Source organism: Syngnathus acus, chromosome 6, assembly GCF_901709675.1.
Source record: "Syngnathus acus chromosome 6, fSynAcu1.2, whole genome shotgun sequence".
NCBI classification, from domain to species: domain Eukaryota; kingdom Metazoa; phylum Chordata; class Actinopteri; order Syngnathiformes; family Syngnathidae; genus Syngnathus; species Syngnathus acus.
The window spans coordinates 2648051-2664562 of NC_051092.1; the positions used below are offsets into that span (position 1 = coordinate 2648051).

The following is a 16512-nucleotide window of genomic DNA, read 5'->3' on the forward strand; positions in this document are numbered from 1 at the left end:
CGCGGTGAAAGAGCCGGTAGCAGCGCCCCCTTGTGGACAATTGAGTTCGACCAAGTTTACTTCCGCATTTCTTGCCCCAGTGTGACCAAAAACAAAATCAAAAACACTAAGGTACGAACAGAAGTTTAGATTTTTTTTTAAACATGACTTACTATGTAATTAATTTGTTTGTAATTGTAAATATTGTTCATGGTTAAAAATTTGCTTCACAACTTACATGCTTTATTGGTTTATTTCAATAATAGATTAGTAGAGTGTCTGACATTTTTGAATGAATGAATGAATGAATGAATGAATGTGTTAATTTCAGCATATGCAAAATGCGTAATATAGATTTCTATATGCATGGGTGTGATTATTTTAATGCGTGTTTTGCAGGGTTTTATGACATGTGCCATACCATAATTCTTTATATGAAATGTAAAACAACATAACATAAAATACGATGAAAATAAAAGGCAAAACTCACTTGAAAGAAATCTGATACATTGATAAATGAACATGTAGATATTTACGAAAATATAGAAAATAAATACAAATCTTAATAGTATTAAATATAAACGAATACATTCTTGACCCCAGCTTCCGTGCAACGCTATAAAAATATTAGCTATATTCATTATCGATTTATTATTTGTAATAATATTAACGTCATGCCAGAGTTATAACATATTAAATATTCAATAAAAAAATGCAAATGAGTCGAAAGCGTCACAAAGCACAGACCCCGCCCACCCGCTGATTGACTGAGCGCCACGTACGTTCTGCTTAATCAGCTCGACCACAGCCTGATTGACGGGTTTGTAGTCCAATCGGAATCCAGCGCGACTGCACCGCTGCTATGACGTCCAATGGAGTTGGGCGTGAGAGGGGCGTCACCATGGTGACTCCCCCCCGCCCCCACCCACCCCGGCTTGAAGGTTGATGCCACGAGCTAGTGGCAAGCAGCAGGTGGCGGTTGTAAACAAACATAAGCTAAGCTAACAAGAAGCAGTCAAGAAGAGTTAAAAGTGCTTCTGGGAGCAAGTAAGTATTATGAATGAAAATTCGTTGAACTGTTTTAATTATCACAATTTACTGCTTGATGCTTGTTTTGGTGCCTTCTTTTTCTGGCAGAATTGCTTCACAAGCCAACAGATGGTTTGCATCTGTGACGATTCACTGCGTTTGTAGATAAAAGGATGAAAAAAAAAAACAATTATCTGATACTTGGGATGTTTTAAGAATGAGTCTGACCAATAATTAATGTACAGCGTTTCACTGTTTCCACATTTTGGTATGGTGGAGCCTTTTTCAAAAATGGAAGTAAAAAGAAATCTAAATAAAAATTCTATACACAACACCTTATTATGACAAATTGAAAAAGTGGTGTTTTTGCAGGTTTTTAAAAATAAACACTACGAAGTCAATCATTCTTGCAGCATGGTGGTCAAGTGGCTGCACATGTGCCTCTGAGTTTTGGGTTCGGACCATCACTTTTGGAATAAACCTGTACCCCCCCAAAACAAAAAAGTGAACTACTGTCAATAGCGCTGCATGTGCTGACGAGTACCTCCAGTTCAAATTTCACATTATCATGTTTCCCCAGCATGTTTGCCAATGATTATCATAATTTTTATTTTCCAAAGCAGATGGCGATGGTGCTTGGTAAGACGCTGGCCAGTTGTGTTCTGGTTCTGCTGAGTCTGTGGCTGTGCATCCACTCACTGCCCATTGTGGTGGACCAAAGCAAAGAGAACATAACCAGCAAAGAGGGCGAACTGGATCCCCCACAAAGTGTAGTGAGTCCCACAATATATTTTTATCAAATGAATTGGGATATCATCACTTCACAGCTACTTCAAAGTTAACCAGGCAAATTTGTTATTGTAAATTTATTTATTTAAAGTTTGGTGAATGTGTCCATGCGCCACATGCAAAAAGTGCTGTGTATAAAGTGATTTTTTTTTGCACAATTAATTCAATAAAATGGGCTTCTCCTCACCTGCACACGTGATGCAGTTCACCTTTAAGTATCCAGGTTAAGAATAGTAATTCACTCCATATGATTCATGTCTCAGAACACTGGGCTACACTATGACCGCTACCTCAGGGAGGTCATCGAATACCTGGAGAAAGACCCCTACTTTCGGGAGAAGTTAACCAACACCAACGTCGACGACATCAAGGTAAAGTACGGGAAAAAAAAAAATCTGTTGACTCACACACTTGTTGCACTACTGAACTTTTGTGTCAACTCGCAGGAAGGTAAACTCGCCAAAGAACTGAACTTTGTCCACCACAATCTACGCACCAAGCTGGATGAGCTGAAGAGGGAGGAAATGAGCAGGCTGCGGATGCTCATCAAGGCCAAACACGACTTGGAGGCGGGGGATGGTAACTATCCAGTATGCGGCTGTTACAACTTGCACAGGCTGTTGACAGATTGCACACAAGCAAAATATCATGAATCATCAATATTTTTTGTCCTTGCAGGCTGGAAAGTGGACCACAAAGCCTTGCTGAAACAATTTGAGCATCTCAACCATGACAACCCGCATTCATTTGAGCCGGACGACCTGGACCGCCTCATCAAAGCGGTATGAAAACGTACGTACTGAATATGTCATATAGAAGATATACCCATGCCCCCCCCTCGAACAGGCTACGAGCGACCTTCAAAATTTTGATAAGGAACGCCACAATGAGTTCAAGCAGTACGAGATGATGAAGGAGCACGAGAGGCGGGAGAAGTTGAAAGCCATGTCGGAGGAGGAGCGCAAAAAGGAGGAGGAGCGCTACCAGGAGATGAAGAAGAAGCGCGCCGACCACGCCAAAGTTAACCACCCGGTAGGTCGGCAGTGTTAAAAAGTCACAAATGTTATTGTACTTAACTCATTCACTATAGATAGACTATTTGACCTGGGCTGCCTGACAAAAAAACATACTGTGAGTTAGCATTTAGCATTAGCACATGCCCAAGTTGACAACAGCGCATGGTTGGATAGGGAAGCGAAGACCAGCTGAAGGAGGTGTGGAAGGAGTCAGACGGCCTTGACCCGACCGACTTTAATCCGAAGACTTTCTTCAAACTGCATGGTAGGCCAACAGGCACAAATAACTCTTGTTTCCGGACGCTCATATTTGGCACTTCTGCGCAGACAGCAACGGGGATGGCTTCTTGGACGAGAACGAACTTGAGGCCATCTTCTCGCTTGAGGTATGACATCATTCCATCGCTATTTTTCTGTCCGGACCGACATCTTAATAGATAGAGCAGAAATCTACCAGCTCACATTGAAAAATAGTAAGCAGCTTATTATTTCTTTTAAGATATAAAATTAGTCTTTAGATTCTCTAAGTTGGCTACTTTTGTTAAGAAAATGTTTTTGGGGGGAGTTAATAAATCATTATGAAATGTTTCTGTATCTTGAATTAGTCTCCCTAAAAAATAATTGACTTGTATATTCTGCGTTCAAGCTTGACAAGATGTACAAGTCCACCGATAATGAATACGACATGATGCGGATGCAAGAAGATCGGCTGCGCATGAGAGAGCATGTCATGGTTGAGGTACGATTCAGAATTCAGATACTGGAAAGTATTTATGGATTTTTATTTAAAATAAATTATATATATTTTTTTAATTAATTATTAAAATTATTCAATACAATCCCCCATATTCAAAATTACATTTGGAAAAAATGAAGAAACTCTAGCACTGTGCACACATGATATGATGTGTTCAGGTGGACACCGACAAAGACAGACTGGTGTCGCTCGCCGAGTTTATCGAGAGCACAAAGAAGATGGAGTTCAAACAAAAGGAGGAGTGGGAGGTAAGAATGTTTTTTCCTCACTCCACTAGTGGAATTCCTGTCACACTTATTGTTGAACTGAACTCATGCGCTGCTTCCAGACGGTGGAGAAGCAAAACGCACCTTTTACTGAAGAGGAGCTGGCGGCATTTGAGGAGCAGCTGTCCCAAGAGGGCAAGATGATCATGCAACAGGCGGAGGAGCTGCAGAAGCAACACGAGGAGCTCCAAAAGAAGCAAGAGGCGCTTCACGCGCATAAGCTCAACATTCAGCAGGTCCTTAAACGCAACATCCTTCAGTCACAGGATGGCAATGCGCTTTAATTCATTCATTTTTACTTTCTCCATTTAAGGCCATGGATGACCTGGAGAAGAAAAAAAGCCAATCCAAGTCTGACGTCAAGGGTAAGGGTAGGGACGCGGCCAAATACTGAAAATGTGAGCTCCCCTATAATTGTTTGGATTGCCATGAGATGCCACAAAATGGTGGCAAAGGACAACTTTAGCCTGTTGGTAATGATTGTTCTGTTCTAAACTTAATAACCCCCATAGTTCAAGTTGTTTTCTTGCCACCAGAGGGCGCCAAAGCAATACTGTTATTGTTTTGCCAAGAGCACGTTAACGGTTTTTGAGAATTCGCCCTTTTGTTTGTGCTCATCCCACAAATATAATATTGCTTTGGCGCCATTTTGTAGCATCTTTGGTGCTAAAGATCTATGTTGAAGAAATATGCAGATGGATAAAAATAGCTGAGACTTTCAGGCAATACCAAGAAAAAAAATTCTCTGGCTCTTTAAGCAAGAAGGTATTGTTACCTTTAAACTTGTGACATGGTGATGATCGCTTTCTCTTTTGATTGCAGAGTCTGGAGGCGTGGGAGCTGCAGGTGAACAGGCGCTAAACGGGACATAATTGACGGGTGTGTTTGTGTGCGCGCGTCATTTCAACCTTCTGTTGTTTGTTTGAAGTACCATTAAATAAAAGTCGGGTTGCAAAGGCTTGGGAATTTAACGTGGGGAAATATTTTTAATTTACCTATTAGGGGCCAATCTTTAATTTTGTCAATTCCTGCTTTCCAACTTTGAAGAATTCCTGAAATGTTTCATTGTATTTATTCATTTATTGAATTTAATTTATAGCTACTGTTGTAAGAACCACATCTTCATAGATGTTTACTTTTCATGTCATTTTATTTATTGAAATAATTCGATATTTGGAATAATTCCTTTGGTGTTTGTGATATACCATTAATGCATCACACTTCCTGAGTTCCAACATTTGATCACCATTTTGGTCCGAGTGACAATAAAGCGAATGAAGTGGCAAGTTTACAGTCTTTTAAATTTCTATGTAAAGAACTAATCAATCAACTAACAATTCTAAATAATAATTTGCAAAAGTACAATTAATGCGGCTCAAAATGCGCAGTCTTCATGTGTGTATGTGGAATTCATTGCAAGAGTTCAAAACCGAAACACAGAGCATGCAAGGGGTGTGGCCTGAAAAATTGTGTGCATGGTAGCGAGGAATGTTCAACCCAGGCTCCAAATTCAACTGACTTTTCATTGTATTGTTTTGCGGCAGCAAAATGAGTGAAGCTTCTAGTTGATGCCTTTCACGCTCGCCCGTAGGAGTAGTTTAAGCGCTCCATGAGATAGGCGCCCGAACGCACCGGGGGGTACTTGTCAGATCCGTCGATGCATGTGACCACGGCCTCGTCGTCAGGCTGGACGAAGAAAGCCACAGACTGGCGAGTGCTGCTGCAGTCGCCGGCCGGGGGAAGCAAAACTCTGTGGAGCTGATGGGCACGTATGAAAGAGAAGCTTTGTCAGGTCTCATGATGTATCCCCCACTCCACTCTCCCTCCCTAACCACAAGCTGCCTTAAATTCCAGTAATTTAAGGAAATATTTTCTAAACTGTGAGGCGAAGCGACGGGAAAATAAAATAGAACAAAATAAATCAATGGATTCAAACATATAAAGAAATAAGGATGCTTTTTCCCCCCCTTGAAAATATTCTAAATATACAGTATTTGTTTTGAACGTGCTCACCACGGACACAAAATGATCGCTGGTCCAACGCTGCATCAGGTCAGCGATATTGACGAGAACGGCGCCGGGCACGCAAGGAGCGCTGACGAACTCACCGGAGCGACGGCGCACCTAAACACACACACGCTTTAGCTAAAGACATTTGGATTCGCGTCATTTTTGTTTTCATACTTGGAGACCCTCTGCGTTCTGGAACACCAAAGTGATGGTACCGTAGTCGGAATGCTCTCCGCATCGCAGCTGACCCTCCTTGGCTTGCTCGCTGTTCACCGGCGGGTAGTACAGCGAACGTAGGGTTGTACAGTTCCCCTCGGCTATGGCAAGACGCACATGGTGCAATTTAAAAAAAAAAAAAAGAGCAATGCCTTTCTTTGGACTAACCTTTATGTAATTCAAGCTAAATTAGTACGTCGTACTTCCAATCAGGCGGTGTGCGTTCAGGAAGATATCGGGATCCAAATCCAGACTGTGGGCCATCACCCTCATAATACGCAGGCTCAGCTCTTTGCAGCGGTGGAAAAAAGATATCTGGGTCTCTTGGAATCCTGGGGCAGCCTCAGATGAGGGCCATTTCTACAGAGGAACACAAATCACGCGGATTCAAGGGATGCTACAAAAACAGTTTGTACTTTGAGCCTGTGGTACAGAACAAAACGCTTACTATGTCAGGATGTAGCGAAGTCACGTTAAACGACTCCTTTAGATCTTCCGGTCTTTCTCGATTTAACCTGAATGTGTACAAATGCAGAATTGTAAATGGTTTTTATTGATTAAAAGGACAGCACCAGTTCTGGAGCTAACAGACTTTGACATCTACTGTGTAAATATCACAAAAGTAGTCTGAATATATTATATAACCACATTTTCTGATAAGATGCAGTAAGAATGCCTTATCAGTAGAAAAAGACAATATTCCATTTTGATGATTGATCACATCTTGTTATGTCTGATGAATGGATTAACATTTAAAAAATGCAATCGTGACAACAAAACTGATAATAAAACAACACTATTCGGGTTGTATGACCCAACTTGGCTTCTGTAGAAATCTAAATAATTAACAGACACAGAAATAAGACCTTTCACTCTCCATGGATAACCAGCCGTGATGTGGACTGATTGGAAAGGAGAACTTTCTGAACGGCATCTTGAGATGGTCTGGCTGCAGGAAGAAATTTCTCGAAGCATCCATGACACGATCAACCTACATGAAAATGCTCCTTTTTACTTGTTTTCCAAATTCCGAAATGAAGAAGTCATTCCAACTGCCAACAAAATTACAAATACGTCAAGAAATATACAAGTCACAAACATGATACTCTTCTCTCATACTTGAGTGCAAAATGATCAACACAATTCTAGAAAGAGGGTGATTTGTAAAAGTTGCATGTACAGGAGATTATATTTAGCTCTAACAACAATGAATTATTTACGTATAAATTTTGATGAACTAAAATACTTTTTTACTTCGTTTCTTTTTTTTTTCTTAATTATTTCCACCACTAAGAACTTGTTCATAATTGTTTGCCTGGGTAAATAAAGGTTAAATAAAATAAAAATAATTACAACGACTATTTCTGTTGCGTCTTACCTCCGCCTGCGTGATGCCAAAATTCTTCAAGAAGACGAAACCCACTTCCATAAAAGCCTCTTTTAACTCTCTGCTAAGTTCCTGGAGCTCAACATCGGAAATATCCTCGACGTTCAAGCTGGCCACGCTAAAATCTACCACCGGGATGCTCATGGTTTTGAATGAAACGTGCAAAAGTATTCCGACTACAGCAAATTTGGTCCCAAAATGACGCTTTGGTGGGACGTAGTTGGTTAGGTGGCAGTCACGTGATCACTGCTGACCAATCAGACGGCCGGGTTCGTGAACTCACCTTTGGATGCCAACACAGAAACACACAGGTAATGTGAACACAATCCTACCACGTTTTAACACAATTCTACGCATTACAAACACAAGAATGTCGAAGAGTGGAGCGTTTGTTTCGCCGGTTGTGGTTTTATGGGGATTTATGACGTGAGCGGTTCCCTTGTCTCATCCGGAATGCATCCAGAATCTACGGAGCCTCGGCGGGGGCCCTAATGGCCTCGTGCCTTACCACTGGACTCCCGCTAGGTGAGTCGTCAAAAACACTCAAATTAATGCATTATTATTATTGTCATTATTATACATTATACTGTAAATAAGATATTTCACTTTTATTCTCACACTTCCTTTGATACTTTTTTAAATTTTGTAATGTTTGCAACTAGGAGGGAGCAGCTCTCCGAATTTCGTTGTACAACAAAATTGTAAAATGACAGGGCATTCTATTCTATTATTATTATATTTGGCGTAAATAGTATCTTTGTAAAATGTTGTCTAATTAGACAACAAACGGGGCAAATTTTTTTCTCCTCCTACCTGTGGCTCCCCAGCACCAAGTCCCTTAGTCGAGCCATCTCACTGGCACAAAGGTGACAAGAGTGTGATGAGAAGATGCCGATTTATTTTGAATCAAATCCAGCTGGATGATAAAATTCCGAAATGTTCTCGAGAAGAACAAGATGGCTGCTGAGTTTGAGGTCTAAGAACCTTCCTGATGTTGCAGAGTGTCGTACCGGCTGCCGGATGTGCTCTACAGGGTTGCAGGAGGCTTCTACAAGAGCCTCTACAAAAAAGATGAGGAGGACCATGAACGGTATAGCAGAAGATAACCCGCTGAAAATCAGCAATATATTAATGATCATTGTGTTGCAGGTTGGTGCCAAGGACGGAAAGATGCTCCAGCTTGCCAAAGCACCTTCGGGCTGACCGGGACGAGACCACGCCCACATCCGGCCCGGCGTCCAATGAGATGGACATATATGTGCCCCTCACTCCGCCCCCTACTCCCACCTTGAAGCCAGAACTGCGTGACAACATCATGAGGTCTGAGGAACTAATTAGAATTCAATAAAACTGCTGTTTCAATGGAAGTCACAGGAACATTTATTTATTTATTTTATGTTGTTATGATGTATATATATTTGAATACTTTCATCCTGAAGCGAAAACCCCATTAAGATTATTTTTCTGAACCAGGCCTGCCCCTTTACTACAGTTATGAAATCAGCGCTGTCGTAAGCTGATCTAGAATGTTGCGCAACACTGCCGAGCATGCCTGTGAGAGCTTGTGTGTGAAGCGTCCAAGAGTTGAAAGGATGTATGGCCGGGCTGAAGAGTGGAATATATCCTTTGCGGGTTGCGGCTTTCGCAGTGTTTACTACATGGGAGCCATGACGTGCATCCTGGAGCGAGCGCCAAACCTGGTGCACGGGGCCTCCAAGATTTGCGGTGCGTCGTCGGGATGCCTGGTGGCGGCGGCGTTGACTGTGGGACTCCCCATCGGTGAGAAACTTGAGCTTTAAAAACAACCTGTTACACTCGCCCCATAAATGCCTCGAGTCATTTGAGAATGAGTACATAGCGAACTGCCACACTCTGCCAACCAAGAGTCTAAATGGCAAGCCTGTCATACCATCTATAATTGTCCGATTTACAAACAGGAAAAGTAAGATAAATCTGCTCAAACAAGGTAGAAAACTAAAAGGCACCAACGTGTACATTAATGAACACCTCACCAAGAAAAATGGTGAAATAGCTAAGAAAGCAAGAGCTCTTAACTGTTTTTTTCATCTTACCGTCAACATACACTGCAAGTATATATATATAAAAAAAAAACTTACCTATCAAAACTAAAATGAAGCATTGGAAAAAGAAAATGAATAAAACCTAAACAAACACACTCTAAAGTGTATTAAAGTAATGGAATTCAAAATCTAATAGAAATAACTATCATGAAAAATCCAATAATATTACAATGATACCTCTGTAATTCACATAATTCACATGAATGGAAAAACGTGACATCATTTGTCCTAGACTAGTCATTCTCGAACTTTTATGCCACCTTAAAACATGAAAAATCATAATACTTCACAATATCTAGAACTTCTTATGCATCTGCAAAAGAGAAGCGTGGAGAGTCTGTGTCTTCAAAATGCTACACTGTTATTTGTTGACTACGGTTAAATGGGGCAGGTGGGGGGGGGGGGGGAGTACTGTAATAACAGTAATTGAACTCAAGTCCATAGAGTCAAACAAACAAAGAGTTCATTGGTTCACAGATGCACTCACACACAGGTCAGCATAAAAGAAAACAGATTGCAGTGTGTATGACAGGTTCAAGGCCAACAGTGTAGTAGTTGACATAAACACATTGCAACATTATGATGACGTTTTAAAACGTGATCCTCAGAACATTTGTACATGGACGTGTTATCGGCGGCTAAAGAAGCGAGGAAGCACCGCTTGAGCGTCTTCCACCCGACCTTCAGCCTCCTGCGAACGCTGCGCGACTCCCTGCGGGAGAAACTTCCGGAAGATGCCCACCGGCGTGCCTCGGGGAGGCTCTGCGTGTCCATCACCAGGATAAGGGACAGGAGAAACGTCCTGGTGTCCCATTTTGACAGCAGGGAGGAGCTCATACAGGTGGGTCGTTCACATTTGAGTGTTCGACTCCAGAATTGATTCATATTATTGAATCTATTTTTGATTGTATTTTTGGCTCGTTAGAATCTCAGAGTAGAATTCAAATGATAGTGTCAACCTTTGTGTTTGAATCTCCATGTTTGATTCCATGTTTGATTCACATGTATGTGTTCAAATCTATCAGAATCAAATCAATGTTTGACTCACATCATAGTGTTCGTGTTTGACTGTCGCGTTTGACTCCATGTTTGATTCACATGTATGTGTTCAAATCTATCAGAATCAAATCAATGTTTGACTCACATCATAGTGTTCGTGTTTGACTGTCGCGTTTTACTCCATGTTTGATTCACATGTGTTCAAATCTATCAGAATCAAATCAATGTTTGACTCACATCATAGTGTTCGTGTCTATGTAGGTGCTAATGTGCAGCTGCTTCTTCCCAGTCTACTGTGGCTTGATTCCACCTTCCTACCGTGGACAAGTGAGTCAATACCGTAAAAGACAAACCCAACTATCATTACCTTTCTAATCGGTATATATCTTAGCTATACATGGATGGAGCCCTGAGCAATAACATGCCGCTGTTGGAGTGTCCAAACACCATCACAGTGGCTCCATTCTGCAGTGAGAGTGACATCAGCCCCAAAGATGGCGCTTGGACCGCCATTTCGGTGTACTGCAATAACCTCAGCATCCAGGTGACCACGGGAAACGTGCGGCGCATCTACACCTCCTTCCTACCTCCAACACCTGAGGTTAGACTCTCAGTGTTTGACTCCATTTGTTTGATTTGCATAACTGTGCCCAAGTGACTCCTTGTTTGACTCACAGGAGCTGGCTGAGATCTTCCACAGTGGCTACACAGATGCTCTTTGCTTTCTGAGACAAGAAGGTAAGACTAATTATCAGTCATTTTCCTTTTGATTCTTTGTTTTTTGTACACAAATGTACGTGTTCCAGATTTGCTGGCTACATCTTCCCCGGAAGAGCTGGTGGACATTACAAAGGAAGCTTTGGGGGATCAACCCTGGAGGCTGGAGCATAAACATGCACATAACCTTCCGCTCAATATCAAGAGAGGTGAAGCCATCAAATATTATAATATTTATTATAATTATAATATTTATAATTTTAATATAATGTATCATATATATAATTATATATATAATATATTATTATTATATATAATATAATATATATAATATATTATGATAATTTAATTATAATATAATACAATGATAAAAATACAGTGTATATAACAAACAACATGCCCAAGTTCAAATTAAAAATAGAATCCAAGTCAGTGAGTGAAAAATAGAAAGTAAAACTTTTCATAAAATTCAACCAAATTTCCCATAATATCCTAAAAGTGGGAAAATAATTGTATTATTTTTTTTGTCCTTTGTGTGGTTGCAAACAGTATTGTGTGTGGCGTGTAGGGATGCAGGTGATCGAATTGGAAGCCAAAGCTTGTGTCTAGTTGAAGTTTTTTACTACGTGCTGACTCCACTGGTGGTTGCCGTTGAGTTGATTTGGTTCCTTTTAAAAAGGTAACGTTTAAATTCTAATTAAATTAATTCTGCCTAGCAACAAGTCACAATGTCATTTTTTCCCCTATGGGGTCCTTCAATATGTGACATATTGTAATAATGACTTTCATTGGCAGCCTCCTAAGGACTACCAATAATCTACGAAGACAAAACAGCAGTTGCCATGACAACAACTGCAGCAGGTGTATATTTGTGTAGCTTTTAACCCATATTTAGCTACTATACAATTCGAATGACATTTTTATCTATTTTATTCCCTATTTAATCACTTTATATGTATTATTTAACACACTCAACCGACTTTCCGTTAACTGTTATAATTATGGAGCTTGATTTTGGGTTTTTTTTCTCTTCCAGCGTGTCATCGAAGAAGAAACGCAGCACTGAAAAAAAATGATTGACAAATGTGCTTATTTAATGTTGCTGTGTAGTTTTTGACATATTTATGTATCGGTTTTGTGAATATTTAACCTTGCACAGGAGGATCCAGTAACTTATGATAAAGATGTTTTACTTAATCTTTTTTTCCAATAAAAACTCCCTCAACAGAACAGGTGAAAAAACACCAAAATGCAATGATTTATAAAAAGCACCATCAGAACATTTTTAATGGACACAACATAATCATAAAACCCTTGTGACATTTTCAAACAGTAAATTGATTCTAAAAAGTCCTAAAAGAAAATTAATTTATGATAAAAGGCTGCTGAGGTAATTCCAAAAGACAACATCTTTTGTATACTCGCTTGTTTACTGCATCAGTGTGCAGTACAAATGTAAACAGGATTCAAAAAGGGCACCAAAGAAGCGTAGGTAACAAAAAAAAAAAAAAGAAAAACAAGTGCGACTAAGTTTTGAATTAAGGGCTTCAAGTAGGACTCTCATTTGCACACAGAGTGGAGATGAGAGTCGACCGAGTATTGGGACACATCGCTTGATTTAGAAGTGGACAAAAGTATTGGGACAGGGGACAACCCATTACAGAGGTGTCTCAATACTTTTGTCCACTGGACAAAAGTATTGAGACATAAGACAGTGATTGAACTATAAAAGGCATGTCCCAATACTTTTGTCTGTTGAGTTGGAATGTGAATAGTAGAAGACAACAATGCTAATGAAGTTAGCATTTCCATTCCATTATGTCTTTTCCTTTTCTGCAGCTCTCAGCTGTTGCAGAGTTCCAAGTCCACTTCCAAGTTTCTCCATGGACAGCCCAAACAAAAGTCCCTGCATTTTCACCTGTTTTTAAAATGGCTGCCGTCGAGATCATCAAACCACAAACTAAAATTTTAAAAATGCGCAGAGAGAATATTCTGCAATATGTCTACAAAGTCTATCTAGGCGTGTATATTCCACTAAGGAAGAAAAGTTAAAAAAATAGAAACAATTTGTCCTCATACATCTGGGGCCTGGCTAGCTCCTCCACCTCCTTCTTCTGCGCTCACGTCTGGAATCTGATCAGCTGGCGATTCTGTCATCCCGTCTCCGTCGGGAAGTTGGGAACTCTTTGACGTGCCTGCATTCTGTCCTCCCTCTTCTGGTGGAATTAGAAATCGACTGTTATTACGTTTTGTTTCTCACACTGCAAAATGAAACCAAATCCACCCTTGTCATTCTTTTGCTGTGATTTCATTTTTGTCTCTCCATCCCAGCTTATGTGGAGGACCGCGGGTGCCTTACCGGCATTATTTCCCTGGCTCGGTGAGTCAAAATGCCCGTTGGCCTGACTCTGACCTCCCTCGGCCGACGGCTCGACATAAGCTCCTCCGTAGGCGTCCTCGTAACCGGGATCGTACTGCTCCTCCTTGATGGCTACTCTCTTGGCGTCCTCTGCGGAGGGAGACGGTCGGTGAAATAAACAAAGCGGCGACGTACGACGCTCGAAACGATCGGCGTACCCTTGGCCAATTGTAGGTTGAACGAGTATTTTATCTCCTCGATCTCTTTGGGCCGCTGGATGCCCTGGAGATGGTCGCGCAGCTCCCGCAGCTTGATGTAGAAGTGCACTTTGTCCTGAGCGCGAGGGAACTGAGCGCAACGGGCGCTGGAGGACGGCATCAGGTACAGAGCCTGACGAAAGAAAACATTCAACATCTTGTGCGCCATTGTTAGAGCGAAGACTGGAGGGATGTTTACTCACCACCTCACAGTCGGGAATTTTGTGCGGCTGCAAACCAAAGTCTAGCGTTTTTGGTTTTTTACCAAATAGCTCTCGACAGAACATTTCATATATGCCTGGAAGGGAGAGGAGGGGCGACCATTATTGCTGATGTAAAATATGTAGAGCAATAAAGGATTGGCCGAGACTTACATTTTCCATTGAACACGGCAATGAGAGGTTTATATTTCATCAGTTTCTCCACAAGAATTTTGCCTCCTTCGCGCAGCTCTTTGCTGACGGGACAGAAATCGAGAAGGTTGGAGACAGCTTCTCAACGACAAAAAACACAGCGGGTATTGTCGCTAACCTTGACAGGTCTTTACTGCCCGGCGTGGCCCTGGACACCATGTTGGTGAAGCCCATTTTGTACTTGCTGGGCAATGTGTCGTCGTGCATGTGGTTGAGCTGCTCTTCGGTGAATCCCGAAAGGAAGAGGCACTTCCCTACGAAGAAAAATAACAAAAAATCTCAGTCGAGCTAACTTTGATTTGCTGATTCTGTAAATGCTTACAAAAATGATTTCCAGGACCAGGAAACCATCGTCCGATGTAGGCGGCCATTAGCCCCGGATTGATACCGATCTGCGAGAAAAAGAGTTTTACAAGGTTATATCGGCTGCTTGCCTTTCTTTTCAAGCAATATCAACAAGTTCTGCTCACAATGACATAGTCCAGATTGTAGTCCAGCAGGTCCGGCAGGGTCTTTTTCATCACTTCCTCCTCCGACATGCCCTTGAAACGATCCACTTTCCTCTTCACCTTTTTGAAGGTCTCATCGATCTTCTCCTGCTTGCCGTCGACCGCCTGACCCTCGGCGCCCTTTTTGGGTTTCGGGCCTGGTTTGCCCTTGGGCGCTTTGGGTTCTTTCGGAGGCTTGGGTGCTTTAGGAGGTTTGGGTTCTTTCGGAGGTTTGGGTGCTTTCGGAGGTTTGGGTGCTTTAGGAGGTTTGGGTTCCTTTGGGACCTTTGGCGGCTTGGGTTCCTTGGGCTGAGCTGCTCGGCCACGCTTTTTGGGCGGAGCTGCGTGGAAGATTCAACAAAATTTGTTATTGTTGTGGAGATTAAATTGCATTATAAATGATTTCTTTCAGTTTGATTAAAAAAAAAAAAACTTTTAAACAGGGGTGTGTAGACTTTCTATATACACTGTACGTTTTGTCAAGTTAGCAGGCTCCTGCTGCTCCATCATAGGCTCAGGCTGATCCATGTGCGGTGGAGCTGCTGCTGCTCCCCCGGTGTGTGCCTCCGGGTAGTGCGGCGGATGGTTGTAGTTCGAATATTGGGCTTGAAGGGCTTGGAACCGCTGAGCTGACTGAATCCTGAGGCAAGAAATTGAAAGAACCCGTTAAAATCTGTGTCTCTTGATGCTCCCAATGCAAAACACCATCAAAACACATGAAAGTTGAAATCATACAACAAAGACTGGATTTAATGTAGGACTTGATGGTTACTTATTTGGCCTATTCTGTACAACTCACCACTGTTGCAGATACTCCGAAGAGCCAACAGGCAGGGATCCGTTCAGCTTATTGTCCATCTTGTGGGTTCTTTAACTTCATTAAATAAAATCCAACATGCGTCGTGAGTGATAAAATGGGAGTGGTACATGCAATAAACGGATGGTTAACAAAACATGGAGAAATCAAGAATCAGGCCTTTTTCCCACTCATTCTTACTCATAGAAAACTTGTGTATAATGATTTTGATTGTGTTTTTCAATCGAACCCTATTTAACAAAATACAACTGTCATTGCGTCATCAAACATTCCCGTGCATCAGCTACACGTGAGTACTTTTTAAAAATTAAATACCTTTTCTTCCACGGCTAAATGCTAACAATGCTAACAACAAACCACGATGTAAACCTCAATTTTTATGAACAACTGGTTCCATTGTTATCAAACGTTTGATTTGTAAAACTCAGAATTTCCATTCCGTATTAATTTGTACAAATTAAAAGAAAAATATTTATGAAGTAAACGAGACACAAGTACCCTTACCAAAACTACAGCTAATATTAGCCACCGGCTAGCCGCTAAGCTACCGCGGATGGATGATCTCGCTTGAACGATACACCAAAACAGCGTAACAGTTGAGAGTATAAACATGAACTAGACGTACCTAGCTAACGGTTGTTTTAATCCGATTCTCCGGGCGGGGAAGCAGTCTTATTTTCCCCACATATGCCGCTCTTTTTTCAGAACATTGACAGAGCTTCAGGGGCAACAAAGACGTGACAGCGCAGTCTCATTCAACTTTGACACGAGGCAATTCCAAGTCTGAGACGTAGGGGTCGGTTAAAAGAGGAATAAAATACAATGAACCAGCGACTTTATTCAAATTATTGTGTGAGACATAAAAAATATTCACTGTAGTTTTATACATTTATATGCGTATCAATCTCTTTATTCTTTGCTTTTGTACAGAA

At 41.3% G+C, this 16512-nt stretch overlaps 4 protein-coding genes across 6 annotated transcripts; 2 read left to right on the plus strand and 2 right to left on the minus strand.

Moving 5' to 3' along the window:
* The first annotated feature begins 907 nt into the window (after positions 1-907).
* Positions 908-4708, plus strand: LOC119123906 (nucleobindin-2-like). Its single transcript, XM_037253296.1, has 13 exons — positions 908-1026; positions 1632-1781; positions 2061-2168; positions 2244-2376; positions 2476-2579; positions 2644-2829; positions 2988-3078; positions 3141-3199; positions 3460-3552; positions 3729-3818; positions 3899-4072; positions 4150-4201; positions 4659-4708. The coding sequence occupies exons 2-13, from the start codon at positions 1632-1634 to the stop codon at positions 4706-4708; spliced, it is 1290 nt and encodes a 429-aa protein (XP_037109191.1). The 5' UTR covers positions 908-1026.
* Positions 4709-4963: 255 nt separating this feature from the next.
* On the minus strand, positions 4964-7695 carry si:dkey-10o6.2 (uncharacterized protein LOC100124608 homolog). Of its 2 annotated transcripts, XR_005098330.1 has the most exons (8): positions 7441-7694; positions 6929-7053; positions 6511-6577; positions 6266-6422; positions 6021-6163; positions 5850-5960; positions 5286-5594; positions 4964-5255 (listed from the first exon to the last, which is right to left on the minus strand). XR_005098330.1 is itself a non-coding variant. In XM_037255055.1 (7 exons), the coding sequence occupies exons 1-7, from the start codon at positions 7591-7593 to the stop codon at positions 5412-5414; spliced, it is 939 nt and encodes a 312-aa protein (XP_037110950.1). In that variant the 5' UTR covers positions 7594-7695; the 3' UTR covers positions 4964-5411. The 2 variants fall into 2 exon arrangements, 1 of the variants encoding a protein (XP_037110950.1); XM_037255055.1 differs by having other exon boundaries at positions 4964-5594; positions 7441-7695.
* Positions 7696-8969: 1274 nt separating this feature from the next.
* On the plus strand, positions 8970-12745 carry LOC119124706 (patatin-like phospholipase domain-containing protein 2). Its single transcript, XM_037254918.1, has 9 exons — positions 8970-9228; positions 10139-10371; positions 10791-10856; positions 10921-11130; positions 11207-11267; positions 11336-11455; positions 11796-11925; positions 12042-12107; positions 12283-12745. Exons 1-9 carry the CDS (start codon positions 8976-8978, stop codon positions 12320-12322), a joined length of 1179 nt encoding a protein of 392 aa, XP_037110813.1. The 5' UTR covers positions 8970-8975; the 3' UTR covers positions 12323-12745.
* Positions 12516-16337, minus strand: tdg.1 (thymine DNA glycosylase, tandem duplicate 1). 2 transcript variants are annotated; one of them, XM_037254917.1, is made up of 11 exons: positions 16206-16337; positions 15563-15637; positions 15237-15403; positions 14746-15104; positions 14598-14667; positions 14394-14529; positions 14237-14319; positions 14066-14160; positions 13824-13995; positions 13606-13755; positions 12516-13459 (listed from the first exon to the last, which is right to left on the minus strand). In XM_037254917.1, the coding sequence occupies exons 2-11, from the start codon at positions 15619-15621 to the stop codon at positions 13320-13322; spliced, it is 1431 nt and encodes a 476-aa protein (XP_037110812.1). In that variant the 5' UTR covers positions 15622-15637; positions 16206-16337; the 3' UTR covers positions 12516-13319. The 2 variants fall into 2 exon arrangements, with proteins under 2 accessions (XP_037110812.1, XP_037110811.1); XM_037254916.1 differs by having other exon boundaries at positions 12516-13462.
* Between the last annotated feature and the right edge of the window lie 175 nt (positions 16338-16512).